Source organism: Neovison vison, chromosome 10 (assembly GCF_020171115.1).
Source record: "Neovison vison isolate M4711 chromosome 10, ASM_NN_V1, whole genome shotgun sequence".
In the NCBI taxonomy this organism is placed as follows: domain Eukaryota; kingdom Metazoa; phylum Chordata; class Mammalia; order Carnivora; family Mustelidae; genus Neogale; species Neogale vison.
Window position 1 is genome coordinate 615,118 of NC_058100.1, and position 15,395 is coordinate 630,512.

A 15,395-nucleotide genomic window follows, 5' to 3' on the forward strand; every position below is an offset into this window, starting at 1 on the left:
TTAAAGCCTCTGCTTCTGGCTCGGGCCATGATCTCAGGGTCCTGGGATCGAGCCCAGCATTGGGCTCTCAGCAGGGAGCCTGCTTCCTCCTCTCTCCGCCTGCCTCTCTGCCTACTTGTGATCTGTCTGTCAAATAAGTAAATAAAAATCCTTAAAAAAATGGCACCAATAGACTTGTGGTTGCTACAAAGCTCCCGTTTGTAAAAACCTGCAGGATCTGTGGAGCACGGCGACGCGAAGCCGTCAAACATGTGCACCTTGTGTTCGTGACATGTCGCTGCTCGTGGAACACAGTCAAATGCTCACAAATACAATATTAAAGGGAACATTTTTTTGAGAACTCGTTCTAGCAAAGTATATTAAAAATTACACAGAATTATCTGAGTACTCCAGTTGAACTCTTCATATGATTTATAGGTTTCTAGAGTTCAGAGAACAAGGGGGAAAGGAGATAAACAGTAATACTGTGTAGTTTAGAAAGCGAAATCAGTCTCAAACTTGATGAAATAAGGCGAATTTACTATCAATGTCCCTGAGATGATGTAACAAAGAGATACATTCATACCTCTGAATGCCTGGGTACTAGATCCAATACATCCCTTTTGCTCATGGACCAATGGAATGTGAGTCCAGGGTTGGCGTTGCTGAAGGAGAAAGGGGTCTGGGTACTGGTCACTCCCATGACATACACGGGCATCTGAAAAGAAGATGTATGGGCTGTATGTCCTGCCCAGCTGGCACTGCCAGAGCGCGCCGAGAACAGAGCCCCCTTACCGACCTCAGTCGCTGTGACGAGTCGAGTGGCGGCTGCAAGGACCCTCACGGCCCTGAGCTGGACCACTTCAACGTGCACTTCATCCTGCCCCACGGGTAGAAGCAAGCGCAGGCTAAGAGGGAGTCCATGCGAGGCAGAGGACACTGACGCTGACTAGCTGCTGTTGTCTGGGGCACTCAGCAAAATATATGCCAGTAGATGTGCTTGTTTTTGTTCCCTAAACAGTTCCTAAGAGAGGGACTAGGTCTCACACCAATGCCAATACTCTGGGGGGTTTTCACTGAAGACTACATACTTCCCATGCTTGGTTAAGAGAACGCCACGTAAGGGACTCCAAGGGTTTTTCTGAGCTACTGACACCCTCCCTCATCGCCCCCACATGTCCCAGTTTGGCTCCCAGATAGAAAAGTGGAAGCAGAGCAAAGAACCAATACCTGGGAAAACACAATGACTTTGCCAGTATCTTCATTTACTGTCTGGATGGTGCCATGGACCACAGCTGTGCCAACTACCTTCCCCGTGACTTGCCCCAGCCTATTCACAACAGCCACCGTCTGGTTACTGACAGAGAAGTGAATGATAGATTGCGGCTGGGGGCCACCTTCAGACATGACCTAGAATTGACACGTGCAAGCAGAGGCCTGGAACACGGGGAGAAATCCCATCTCTTCTCCCAACATTTGTCCAAGCAATTTGACCTCTTACTCCCCGCCACTTCCCAGAGGACACATCCCACAGCAACTCATGGAGAAGAAACACCAGTGCCACATATGATCTGGGTGTTCCCAGAGGTGGGTGATACCCTGTTCATTAGGGGACGTGCTGTACTTATCGGGTCCTGCTGTACTTGGCGGGAGTAGACGAGAGGAGGCCAGTAGGAAGAAGGGCACATGTGGAGGGCGGGGCAGAGCAGGGTGAGAAGAAAGGGGACATTGGATTTCCCGACTTTGAGATCACCTGCATCATGTTAGCTGGGATCAGTGTCATTTTCTCTGGAACAAGTCTGAAGGGAGGAAACACCTTGAAGGAAAAGACCAAAAAGACAACAGGGACAGACCAGAATCAATTTCATAATAAATGATCATGCAGCTTATTCTAAGGGGAAAAAAAACCCTATACACAGACATGTATTTAACTTTTTTTATAGATATATATTTTATTTATAATAGCAAAAAATAAATGAGAATGCTTAAAAATTTTTATGTCCACTTATTGGAATAAAAGTGGTCATTTTAAAAAAGATTTTGTTTATTTTCCTTTTTTTTTTTAAAGGATTTTATTTATTTGACAGACAGAGGTTATGAGCAGGCAGAGAGAGGGGGGGGAAGCAGGCTCCCCGCTGAGCAGAGAGCCCGATGCGGGCCTCGATCCCAGGACCCTGAGATCATGACCTGAGCTGAAGGCAGCGGCTTTAACTCACTGAGCCACCCAGGCGCCCCTTTATTTATTTACGTGTGAGAGAGAGAGTGGATGGAGAGGACAGAGGAGAGGGAGAGGGAGAAGCAGACTCCCCGCTGAGCAGAGAACCCCGTGGGACTTGATCCTGAGATCATGACCTGAGCCAAAGTCAGATGCTTAACCGACTAAGCCACCCAGGTGCCCTAAAAGTGGTCATTAAAGTTATGTTTATAATTACCTTTCTTTTATACTTTTTTCCCAACATATATAAAAGTAGAGAAAGCAGTATAATAACTCTCAGTTACAAATACCTATTACCCAGCTTCAATAATTGCCAACACCTGGCCAACAATGAGCTTTTAATGACATAAAAATACTTTTGATAAAGGATTAAGATGAAAAAAGCAATATGATTCATCTATGTTAAATAGGCATGGGGAAGAAGAGAAGGATTATTAATAATGAACAGTTGCCTCTAAGTAGTGGAATTATAGGTGATTTTCACTTTGCATCTTTATTATTTCTCTTGCTTTCAAATTTTCTACAAGAAGTATTTTACTTTTTTTTTTTTTTAAAAGATTTTATTTATTTATTTGACAGAGAGATCGCAAGTAGGCAGAGAGGCAGGCAGAGAGAGAGGAGGAAGCAGGCTCCCCGCTGAGCAGAGAGCCCGACGCGGGACTCGATCCCAGGACCCTGAGATCATGACCTGAGCCGAAGGCAGCGGCTTAACCCACTGAGCCACCCAGGCGCCCTGAGTCAAATAATTTTTAACTTGTGCAAACTAAACAGAAAAAGATGAATAAAGCTAAAGAAGATATGATACTAACTGTGGTTGAGATAATTTCCTTACCTCAATTTGGCGAGGAGCTGATGTGAATTTCCTCCCCATCTTGTCCCTGGCAATAGCCACAAGTGTGGTTTGCCCAATAGAAACAGCTCGAAGGATATAATTTTCAGAGTATTCATCCTGTTCCTCCATTAGCCTGGGAAGACAAGACATGTGTGTTTGTAGGTAAGAAAGATTTGATTTTGGGACACGTGGGTGGCTGTCAGTTGAGTGTCCAACTGTTGGTTTTGGCTTGGGTCCTGGTCTTAGGGCCGGGGGACGGAGCCCCTTGCCGAGCCCTGCACAGAGTCTGCTAGTCCCTTTCCCTCCCCCTAAGCCCCCTCACAAAATGAATAAATAAAATCCTTAAAAAATATATATTTTATTTTAAGAGTAGCCAGTTATGTTTCTTTCTAAGATGTATAACATTTTCTGCTCATTTTAACTCTAGCTAAAGAGAACTGCCCGAAAATAAATTTCCAGAGTCAAGACGAAGTTCATGGCAATGGCAGGAAGCTCCTGAAGGCTGAGTGTTTGTTCTAAGGCCCCAAAGGAACAAGGGCAACAAAAACATAAACATAAACAAAACCATAAATACTCAAGCAACTTGGAGTTCTGGGTCCCCCTTTTGCAGAGGGGGACACCAGCACCTCTCTGTCTAGATAAGAGTTTTGAAGGTCCTCCAGGCTGAGGCACCCCAGACGATACTATCCAAGGAGAGTTTCATAAAATGGAAATATTCACAAGACATGAGGGTTTGTCCCGAAACAACACATCTGAGGGTGTGGAGGGCTGAAGCCGGGCAGTGTGGGCTGAAAGGCAAGGCTGCAGAAAAGGAACGAGGAAGATGTGAAGTCATGCAGGGAGGGCGGACTCCTGGCGCCCAGCACGGGGAGAAGGAAGCGCCGAGGGGGCACTCACGTCAGGGTGACAACGGCAGAAGCCAACTGCAGTCTGAGCTCCATGTTTCTGAAGTATTTAGTTCGGAATGGGCGTTTGGAAGAGCCCAGAACCCTCACAGTCACTAACACCGTTTTACCTATTTCAACCTGGTAGTAAAAGAGAAAAATAATTTTAGTGAAAGTGTTTCATTCACCAAGGACAGTCTAACGAACTCTTTCAGGGCGACAGACTATTTTGTTTGTGCTGAATGCTCCTGGTCAGCCCTTTATCAAGTCCCCCACTCAACATGCGCCAGGTTATCTGCTCTGCAGTACTCGCGGCGCCTGTGATGCTGAAATGTGGTTTTTTGTTTTGTTTTTTTTTTTAAGATTTTATTTATTTGTCAGAGAGAGAGAGAGAGAGTGAGCTCTGGCAGACGGAGGCAGAGGGAGAAGCAGGCTCCCTGCCGAGCAAGTAGCCCGACGTGGGACTCGATCCCAGAACGCTGGGATCTTGACCCGAGCCGAAGGCAGCTGCCCAACCAACTGAGCCATCCAGGCGTCCCTGGAATGTGGTTCTTTAAGGAGCATTTCCTCTCACATCACTGAAGGCCTGCTGCACGCACAGACCACACAGACCATACAGAGCGCAAATGAGGCCGCTTCTCTGAGGCCTCTCACCTTATCAATCAGATCGAGCTCCAGCTCCTGTATGTCTGACACCCTGACGTAGGCCACTGCTGGACCCAGGAAAGCCAAGCACAGATCATAGACCTCCAAGGTGAGAAATCCAGGGTGTACCGGAACTAACTAGAAGAAAGAAGAGGGCAGCTGGGTAAGAAAGAGCACATGCTCCAAACATAATCATAGCAGCTATTTCCATTCAAAGCACAAAACACAACAACTTACTTCCTTTGTGATGGGAACTGAGAGGTCACAGCGCATGGTGCAGGCACAGCACAATCTGCACCCTTAACAAACACTAAGGATAAGGAGCAAGGGTTAAGCTGACTGAATTCAAGCAGAATCCAGCGTCCATATCCAGCTTTCTTGATTATAAGCAGGGAAGGGATTTCATGAAGATATGCTGAAGCCACCAGTGGGGGAGGAAGCATGAGAAGAACCTGTTTCTGTCTCGGGCTGTGGATCCCGCCCGGCACAACAGGTCCTTCCAAACTCTGTCCCCAGCGCTGCAATCTCCCCCCTTAACAGTATGACCGAGGAGAGAGAAATTTCTTTGAGCTCTTAGAAGGAAGGGAAATACATACATATGTTAATATAAGCTATTGTTTTTATTACTAAACGTCAATTAAAAGTAAATCCCTTGGCATGTTGACTGCAAAGACGGCTTAATACATGGAGTCATCACACCCTGGCTAGAAACAGCCTACACTCAGGTTAGGAAGTCAACAGTACAACTAATTGTCCCCTCAGTTCTTGCTTTGAAATGTATAGAAATGAACCCTCTTTTCATGGAAATCTTATAATTAGATGTCTTCTACACTGTTGGTTCAATTAGAAACAAAAATTGCCCAGCTAGTTGAAGAAAAAAAAAAAAACCTTGTTTTGGGTTGGAGAATCTACTAAGGTTAAAAAATGAGGCAAATGTTACTTTTGTAACAAGTCTGAGACACACAGTGGAATTTTTCCAATCATTCTTGTAAAGATGAACTTTAACCCAAGACTGTCAACCTGGGACTATCTCTAGACCTCACCTGGATAGAACTTTCTGCTTCCATGTAAGTGACGGTGACAATGTCCTGCTCACTGCTGTTGACCAGAAAATAACCAGATCCTTCCACAAGGCTAAATATCTCCTAGGGAAAAATGAGACAGACAACACTCCGTCCTCTTTGGGCCAAAGACAAACCAAGATTATCACAGTATTACTACCAAGGGTGCTGCACCTAATTATTATGCACAGGTTACCTAAACTTATCAGGGATTCTCAACACATAAGTTAGCTTGTTTTTATTGCCTTACTGTTCATCTCAGTCCCCTCACACTCTCCCCCTCCCATGCGATCCCGTTTGACTCAACCCCTCCAGCTTTCACCTTCACATCAGGGTGGTTATAGACGGTGGCATTCTCAGGCAGTACGGTCACATCGTCTACCAGGAGCAGCTCCACAGCTGCAGATCTGGGCAAGTTGGAAAGTTTCTAGAAATGCACAATCACCACAAAGGTGAGTATAAACTTTTAACTCCTCAGCTGAGAGAAGATTCCAGAGTTCTTTCATGCACCACAGATAACAGAATCAGATTTACATCAGTTGCTAGTGATGTAGTGATTTTTGTTCTCTTTTTAAAGTTAGAAATGAAGAGTCTTACATTTCAGTGATTCCTCTTTCTTACCTCTGGACTTTTCTTCTCTGAGTAGCCCACAAAATTGACTCCGATGAGTACAGTCCCTTTTAACTGATGTACTTTAAGGACCTGATGACCTGGAGACATGTGAGAAACGGTAACATGTAGACTACAAAAGTGTCTCCAGAAAACCAAATTCTGCCCTATTTTTTTCCAAATGATGTTCTACTGCAGGAAGATAACAAATACTTTCTGGGGAAACACAAGAAACAGAAAACTGAGTTTTTGTGTTGATTGCTATTTTTTTTAAAAAGATTTATTTGACAGAGAAATTACAAGTAGGCAGAGAGGCAGGCAGAGGTGGGGGCGGAGGGAAGCAGGCTCCCCGCTGAGCAGAGAGCCCGATGCGGGGCTCGATCCCAGGGCCCTGAGATCATGACCAGAGCCGAAGGCAGCGGCTTAACCCACTGAGCCCCCCAGGCGCCCCATCAGTTTCTTTTTTAAATGAGGGTTTGGGCTAGGCAAAGTCTAAAATTCTTTCCAGCTCTAATGGTCTGTGGGTCCAAACACAGACTGACAACCGTGTATGGAGAAATTTTTTAGTTTAAAAATTGGAGTGAGGGGGCGCCTGGGTGGCTCAGTCCATTAAGTGTCTGCCTTCGGCTCAGGTCTTGATCCCAGGGTCCTGGGATCAAGTTCCACATGAGGCTCCCTGCTTAGAAGAGATCCTGCTTCTCCTTCACCCTCTGCCTGCGCTCCCCCTTCTTGTGTTCTTTCTCTCTGTCACATAAATAAATAGTAAAATCTTTAAAAAAAAAAAAAAAGAGAGAGAGAGAGAGAGAGGGAGGGAGGGAGGGAGCAGCAGGCTTCCCCCTGAGCAGGAAGCTGGATGCCGGAAGACACTTAACCAGCTCGGCCACCCGGGCAGGCGCCCCTCAGCTGGGCCACTTTAAATAACTATTCCTCATTACAGAAATTCAAACTCCTTCAACTAGTATTTGAAACTTTCTGTAATCTGACTCTGTTTTACCTATTTATTCTTTTTTTTCTTTCTTTTTTTAAAACTTTACCATAAATCTGCCACTTAAGTCAATTTTTGTTTTATCTTCCAGATAGTAGTATGATTGTGCCTGAGTCTGGGGGTTCCACGGGATGCTCCGTCCGTCCATAAACACAGATTTTCTGCGGGGCTACTGCAGGGACTGCGCCACATGATGAGGAGGCAGAGATGAAGAAGAAAACACAATCCTTGCTTTCCAAGAAGCCCGCAGGGTTAGTATGATGATGGAGAGGGAAACCAACCACTACCATTCCGTGTGTGAGTGCTGCTCTGTGCAGAGCACGGAAAAGGAATACTTTCCTTAGATAGGTAATATAGAGGAACAGATAACTTCCAGAGGGCAAGAGGAAAATTTCAGCCCCGTGACGGTGCAAGAAAAGAAAACATAAACTTGTGAAAGGGAAGAGGTACAAGAAGCCTTGTCATGGCTAAGGATATCAAGTTGTGAGTAGGGGGCCCTTGCTGGCTCAGCCAGAGGAGGGTGCAATCTTGATCTTGTGGTCATCAGTTCAAGCCCCACGTTGAGTGTACAGATGACTCAAAACAATAAAACCTTAAAAAAACCCTTTTAATAAATAAATAAAGTTGTTGCGTGTGAGAAAAATATAGAGTATACATGGGTAGTAACAGCACGTGGAGCCAGAGAGGTAGGCCGGGGTTGGTATGGTACGCTGGACCCCAGGAATTTTATCCTGAAAGACACGGGGAGTCCCCCCCAGCAGGACGGTGACAGGACAGTGAGTGGCTGACAGCTTAGGCTTCGGTGTCAGAGAGCTTGCTGCTTCCCCTATTTTCCTGCTGTAATCTCAAAGCTTAAAACTGCACCTTGAATATAGTCAGAACTCAACAAATGATGGGGGGACACACTGACACCCCAGGAGTAACACTGTACCAGGGCTGTTACGAGGGTCACACGAGAAAACACATGGGAAGCATCCGGTGCGGCGTTTGGCATGTGGTAGACTTCAGGCCACAGTAGCGAGAACAATTTTTGAAAAGATTGATTGATGGATGGATTGGTTTAAATTGAGAGAGACACAGAGAGAGAGTGGGGCCGGGGCAGAGGGAGAGAGAGAGCAGACACCCCACTGGCCTGATGCGGGGCTCAGTCTCAGGACCCTGAGATCAAGACCTGAGCTGAAACCCAGAGTCAGATGCCGAACTGACTGTGCCGGCCAGGCGCCCCGGGTGCCTCGCTCAAGGAAGAGGCTTGGATCTGTACTGCAGGAAGGTACTCTAGACAGCAGTGTGCAGGGCAGATTAGACGGCAGCACCGGCGCAGGGGGGTCAGCCAGGAGGCTACTGTGGTAACAGGGGCCGACAGGAGGACACAGCGACGGCGTTAGAGGAAGGGATGAAATCAGAAAGAGGAGACGCACGGATGGTATCTGGAGGTTGAGTGTCCCAGCAAGTAAAGAGCCTCTCTTTCCTCGCTCCTCTTTTTAAAGATTTTAAAGTAATCTCTGCAGGTAATGTGAGACTCGAACCCACACCCTGAGGTCAGGAGTCGCATGCTCCCCGGACTGAGCCAGCCGGGCGCCCCTCCCTGCTAGCAGGTATCACACGCGGTGCCAGTGCGGCGACCTGCTGCGGGCAGGGCTGCAGGAGCGCATACGCAGGAGCGCCGTGCTGCCGCGCTCCCCAGCGGAGCTTCCAGACTTGGCCTGTGGCTGCGTCCCTGTGCGGGTGGAGAAGGCTGAATCTTACTGCTCCTCTAAGCGTTTCTCATCCCATGAATGGTCACACCATCCATCCAAACCTTCATGCCGGAAACGGAACAGTTACCTTCTGGACCTCTTCCTTCCCGTGGGGATCGCTCTGCGGCAGACTTCCCTGTCACTGGCCTGCTTACACCCGTGTCCTTGAGCAGGGCTTGTCCACCTTGTGTCGGTCTGGGCGGGTGACTGCTTTGGTGAGTTGGCAAATGTGACACAGGCAGAGGACGGAGGACGGAGGCCACGTGAGGGCTTGCTGCTCTCTCAGAACTCCTGCTGGTCCCTCTGGTCCCTCTGTCAAAGTCGCTCACCTTATTCTCACTCTGTCTCCCCTTTTGGCCGCCCCCTCAGGTCTCAGTGTAAATGTTATTTTCTTGGGCGGCCTTCCCTGTTCTGAACTCCGTTACGTTCTCTAACTTACAGCAGCCCATCTTTGTCCTTCAAAACACCTAACACTATTGTAATATCTAAAGTCTATGAGTGGGGCGCCTGGGTGGCTCAGTCGGTTAAGCATCAGCTCTTGGTTTTGGCTCAGGTCTTGATCTCAGGGTCATAAGATCGAGCCCCCCACTGGGCTCCACCCTCAGCAGGGAATTTGCTTGAGATTCTCTCTCTTCCTTTCCCTCTGCCCCTACCTGCCTCTAGAATAAATAAATAAATAAATAAATAAAATCTTTAAAAAATACTTATACAAAGGCAGAGGTGTGTATATATACATATTTATACACACACACACATATGAGGGCAGAGGCCATGACCATCTCATATGCTGTTCCATCTTCAGGAGCCTAGCACAGGGTCCTACATGTAACAGTCACTCAATAAATATTTTCTAATAAATGAATGCAATTTTTATAATATTAGGCAAATAATATGTAATAAATAGATTAAAATTAATTTTATGTTCCTGTGAGAAATGTTGGATCCTACACCCTGACTTTGCAACAAGAAATCTTTATACACATTTGCTAAAACATACAATGATCAAAGATGAAAAGAGAGATAAGATGAAATCTGAAATAAACTGTTACCCAAGGGAAACAGTGCAGAAACACTAAGCAGACATGTAAAAGGATTTATAAGTCACCAAAATACCATGTAGGCGAGTCTGCCCACTGCCGTCATCCTTTGCTACCATCTCCACTGAATTATAATTTTCGAAATGAGCTAGTGTTTCATTTGAGGATTTCCATTCCAGCATTAGCGAACTGAAATTATCAAACTTTCTCCTGTGTTGATCAAACACTGCCAGTTCCAGAATGGTGTCCCTCAGGCTTGATACAGGAATCTGCATTAAAAAAATAGAGAGGGGGACGCCTGGTGGCTTAGTCGTTAAGGGTCTGCCTTCGGCTCAGGTCATGATTTCAGGGTCCTGGGATCAATCCCCACATCGTGCTCTCTGCTCAGTAGGGAGTCTGTTTCTCCCTCTCCCACTGCTTATTCGTGTTTTCTCTCTCTGTGTCAATAAATAACTCTCTTTTTAAAAAATTTTATTTATTCATTTGACAGAGATCACAAGTAGGCAGAGAGGCAGGCAGAGAGAGAGGAGGAAGCAGGCTCTCTGCTGAGCGGGGAGCCAATGTGGGCTCGATCCCAGGACCCTGGGATCATGACCCAAGCTGAAGGCAGAGGCTTTAACCCACTGAGCCACCCAGGTGCCCCTAAATAACTAAAATCTATTAAAAATTTTTAAAAAGAAAAAGAAAAAAACAATAGTTTAGGTGGCGTTGATACCCCCCTGAAGCAAGGGCTCATGTTTATCCCATTCTTTTCTCTTTAACAATTTTCTTTCTTTCTTTTTTTTTTTTTAAAGATTTATTTTTTTAGGGGCTCCTGGGTGGCTCAGTGGATTAAGCCTCTGCCTTCAGCTCAGGTCATGATCCCAGGGTCCTGGGATCGAGCCCCACATCAGGCTCTCTCTCAGCAGGGGGCCTGCTTCCTCCTCTCTCTGCCTGCTTCTCTGCCTGCTTGTGATCTCTGTCTGTCAAATAAATAAATAAAATCTTTTAAAAAAATATTTCAGTTGTTCTGAATTTATATATAATTTTTTTTAATCTTTTTTTTTTTTTAAGATTTTATTTATTTATTTGACAGACAGAGATCACAAGCAGGCAGAGAGGCAGGCAGAGAGAGAGGAGGAAGCAGGTTCCCTGCCGAGCAGAGAGCCCGATACCAGGCTCGATCCCAGGACCCTGAGATCATGACCTGAGCCGAAGGCAGAGGCTTTAACCCACTGAGCCACCCAGGCGCCCCCTGAATTTATATATAAATTTAATATACTCCCCCCAAAATACCTGGAATTGAAGAAACTGATATCCAACAATTTAGCTGATCCCAAAGCTAAGCATGCAGAGACGTGAGTGACCACAAGGGACAAAGAAATACAGACATTACAGACCTAGAAAGGTCACTGAACAGCTACCACTACCACAACAAAAACCAGTAACAGCCGCAAAACCTAGTGAGGGAACAATATGATTTCAGAATTGCTAGATTATGTGTTGGAGGCTATGGCATGGTTGGAGTCGAGGATCAAACCAGGCCTGACTTGCGTCTCCTTCAAAGTCCGGACCCCTTGACAAGGTTAAGGACGGGAAAGTCGAGCAACACTGAGAAAGGGTCTGTGCTCTGTGTCACGCGCTCGCCAACTGACTTGCACACACTCCCCTACAGAAGGGAGCAGCGTGGTCAGGGTCATGAATTCTTAGTTGGTCCTTGTTGTTCTGTACCGCCCATGACCCACTCCCTGGTTGACTGTCTTGCTAATGGCTTTAACCAAGACTACCTGGCATCACGAGGTTTGCTGGTAGTTCATGTAAACTTGTTATAGAAACTTGCGGTCATCTGACTAGGTACTGATGTATTCCTCCTCCTATTCTGGTCTGCCTTATAAATGACTGGAAGACGTGGAATAAAATCGGCCTTGTTGGACATCATCTTCGGTGTCCCTCCTGCCCCCACCTCTTTGTCTCTTCATTTCTTTCACCATCCTCTGAGCCCTCACATTTTCCTCGTCGATTTGTCGCGCTGGCCGTGACAATTATGCTATTTAAACTGTCATGTTTTGGGGCGCCAGGGTGGCTCAGTCCATTAAGCATATGCCTTCAGCTCAGGTCATGATCCCAGGGTCCTGGTACTGAGCCCCGTATCAGGATCCCTGCTCCACGGAGAGACCGCTCCTCCCTCTCCCTCTGTCCGCTGCTCTACCTGCTTGTGCACATGCATGCTCTATCAAATAAATAAAATCTGAAAAAAAAACAGGTCAAGTTCTCGACCAAACATCATTAGAAATGCAAAGAAACAAGAAAGTAGGGGCACCTGGGTGGCTCAGTCAGTTAAGCATCCGCCTTCTGTTCGGGTCATGATCCCAGGGTCCTGGGATTAACCTCTATCTTGGGCTCATTGCTCAGTGGGGAGCCTCCTTTTCCCTCCCCCACCCCCACTTGTGCTCTCTCTCTCTCAAATAAATAAATAAAAATCTTTAAAAAAAGAAAAAGAGGGGTGCCTGGGTGGCTCAGTGGGTTAAGCCGCTGCCTTCGGCTCAGGTCATGATCTCAGGGTCGTGGGATCAAGTCCCGCATGGGGCTCTCTGCTCAGCAGGGAGCCTGCTTCCCTCTCTCTCTCTCTCTGCCTGCCTCTCCATCTACTTGTGATTTCTCTCTGTTAAATAAATAAATAAAATCTTTAAAAAAAAAAGAAAAAGAAAAAGAAATGATAGCCCATACATAGGAAAAAAAACAGTTAATGGAAACTGTCCTGGGGTTCGGGCACCTGGGTGGCTCAGTCAGTTAAGCCTCTGCCTTTGGCTCAGGTTGTGATCTCAGGATCCTGGGATTGAGCCCTGCATCAGCCTTCCTACTCAGCAGGGTGGCTGCTTTTCCCTCTCCCTCTGTTCTTTCTCTCTCTCAGTAAATAAAACCTTAAAAAAAAAAAAAAAAAAAAAGGACACTGTCCCTGCAGATGTTCAGACACGGGACTTAGTAGACAAATACTTTTTTTTTTTTTAAGATTTTATTTATTTATTTGACAGAGAGAGACAGAGCGAGGGAACACAAGCAGGGGGAGTGGGAGAGGGAGAAGCAGGCTTCCCCCGATCAGGGAGCCCAACACGGACTCAGTCCCTGGCCCCTGGGATCATGACCTGAGCCAAAGGCAGATGAACCACCCAGATGCCCCATAAACATAGACTTTTTGAATCAACTATTTTGTTCAGAGAACTAATGAAATTTATGTTTAAATTAAGTGAAGTATGAAAATAATGTCTTAGCATATAGAGGATATCAATAAAGAACCAAAGTAAAATTTGAAATTAGTAGAGTATAATTGCAATGAAAAATTCACTAGAGGAACTAAATAGCAGATCTGAATAGGCAGAAGAAAGAATAAGAGAACTTTAAAATAGGTCAGCTGAGATTATCCAGTCCGACGAAGAGCAAGAAAAAAGGATAAAGAAAAATGAATAGCATCAGAGACCCACAGGACACCACTGAGTATATCAATATATGCAAAATGAGGGCCCCTACAAAGGAAAGAAAGGAAAACAAAAGAGGAAGAAAGGGTAGTTGAAAACGTAAGGGCCAGAAACTCCCTAAACGGAGGAACAACATTTAACCTCCAAGAAACACAAAGAACTCCGGGCAGGATAAATGCAAAGAGACGTGCCTCTAAACATGTCATAATCAAAGTCAAAGAGTAAGAGAGTCATAAAAGCGGAAAGGGAAGGACATAAGATTGATGCCTACTTTTTTATCAGAAACCATGGAAGATGTGATGAAAGAAAAGGACTGCCAGTGAAGAGTCCTATATTGAGCACAATAATCCTTCCAAAATGAAGGAGCAGGAACCTGGGGGGGCGGTCAGTCAGTGAAGTGTCTGCCTTCAGCTCAGATCATGATCCCAGCCTCCTGGGATCGAGCCCCACATGGAGCTCTCTGCTCAGTGGGGAGCCGGCTTCTCCTGCCTCTGTGTTCTCTTGCTCTCTCTCAAATAAATTAATAAAATCTTTTTAAAAATATAGGGGAAATTAAGATAATCCTGATATAACAAAACCAGAGAGGATTTGTTGCTAGTAAACCTGCCCTACGAGAAAGAAAAGGGGCTCCTTCAGGCTGAAATGAAAGGTCATTAGACAGTAACCTGAATCCCCAGGAAGGAATGAATAAAGAGCCTGGTAAAGATAACTACATACGTAAATATGCGAGACAGCATACATGGACTTTTGACTTTTGTTTGTAATTCTTTTTTTTTCCTGTCTGATTTTAAAAACAAATGGATAAAGCACTAATTGTAAATCTGGTGGAGGAGCATGCATGAATAAAGATTATGACACTAACGGGACAAAGAAAGGGGAGGAAATGGAATTTAATAGGAACAAAGGTTTTGTACACTACTGAAATTAAGTCAGTATTATTCCGAACTGGACTGTCAAACGTTAAGATGTTAATTGTATTCCCTAGAGTAATAACTAATAAAATAACTCAAAGTAAAATAGCAAAAGAAACGACAAGAGAAGTAAAATGTTACACTAGAAATATTTATTTATTTATTTTAAAAGATTTTATTTATTTACTTGACAGACAGAGATCACAAGTAGGAAGAGGCGGGCAGAGAGAGAGGAGGAAGCAGGCTCCCTGCTGAGCAGAGAGCCCGATGCGGGACTCGATCCCAGGACTCTGAGATCATGACCTGAGCCGAAGGCAGCGGCTTAACCCACTGAGCCACCCAGGTGCCCCATAAAGTATGTTTTCTAATCACAATGGAATTAGAAATCAACACAGAAGGGGGCACCTGGGTGGCTCAATGGGTTAAGCCTCTGCCTTCGGCTCAGGTCATGATCTCAGGGTCCTGGGATTGAGCCCCACATTGGGCTCTCTGCTCAGCGGGGAGCCTGCTTCCCTATCTCTCTCTGCCTGCTGCTCTGCCTACTTCTGATCTCTGTCAAATAAATAATATCTTTAAGAAAAAAAAAAGAAATCAACTCAGAAGGAAATTTGAGATATTCATAGATGGGTGGAAAATAAACAACACACTCCTAAATAAGCAATGGATCGGGGCGCCTGGGTGGCTCAGTGGGTTAAAGCCTCTGCCTTCGGCTCAGGTCATGATCCCAGGGTCCTGGGATCGAGCCCTGCATCAGGCTGTCTGCTCCGCGGAGAGCCTGCTTCCTCCTCTCTCTCTCTGCCTACTTGTGATCTCTGTCTGTCAAATAAATAAATAAAATCTTTAAAAATAAATAAATAAATAAATAAATAAGCAATGGATCAAAGAAGAAATCAAAGGTAAATTAGAAAACATGCTGAGACAAATGAAAATAAAACTCAACATATCAGAACTTACGGGATTCAGTAAAAGCAATGCTTAGTGGAAAACATAACTGCAAATATCTATATTAAAAAAGAAGAATCTCGGGGCGCCTGGGTGGTTCAGTGGGT

At 45.5% G+C, this 15,395-nt stretch overlaps 1 protein-coding gene across 10 annotated transcripts in view; it reads right to left on the reverse strand.

Annotated features, from left to right (window-relative positions):
- The window catches only part of NUP210L (nucleoporin 210 like), an 83,206-nt gene that overhangs the window by 23,143 nt on the left and 44,668 nt on the right, over nucleotides 1-15,395 (reverse strand). For 7 of the 10 annotated variants that reach the window (XM_044266418.1, XM_044266413.1, XM_044266412.1 and 4 more), the window contains 10 exons: nucleotides 10,060-10,252; nucleotides 6,238-6,326; nucleotides 5,939-6,043; nucleotides 5,599-5,700; nucleotides 4,565-4,693; nucleotides 3,924-4,051; nucleotides 3,027-3,159; nucleotides 1,733-1,795; nucleotides 1,210-1,389; nucleotides 566-859 (listed from right to left, as the gene is read on the reverse strand). In XM_044266418.1, the coding sequence (XP_044122353.1) occupies nucleotides 566-859; nucleotides 1,210-1,389; nucleotides 1,733-1,795; nucleotides 3,027-3,159; nucleotides 3,924-4,051; nucleotides 4,565-4,693; nucleotides 5,599-5,700; nucleotides 5,939-6,043; nucleotides 6,238-6,326; nucleotides 10,060-10,252 (1,416 nt within the window). The remainder of the gene's footprint in view (nucleotides 1-565; nucleotides 860-1,209; nucleotides 1,390-1,732; nucleotides 1,796-3,026; nucleotides 3,160-3,923; nucleotides 4,052-4,564; nucleotides 4,694-5,598; nucleotides 5,701-5,938; nucleotides 6,044-6,237; nucleotides 6,327-10,059; nucleotides 10,253-15,395) is intronic. The other 3 variants (XM_044266420.1, XM_044266416.1, XM_044266417.1) reach the window with 1 other exon arrangement.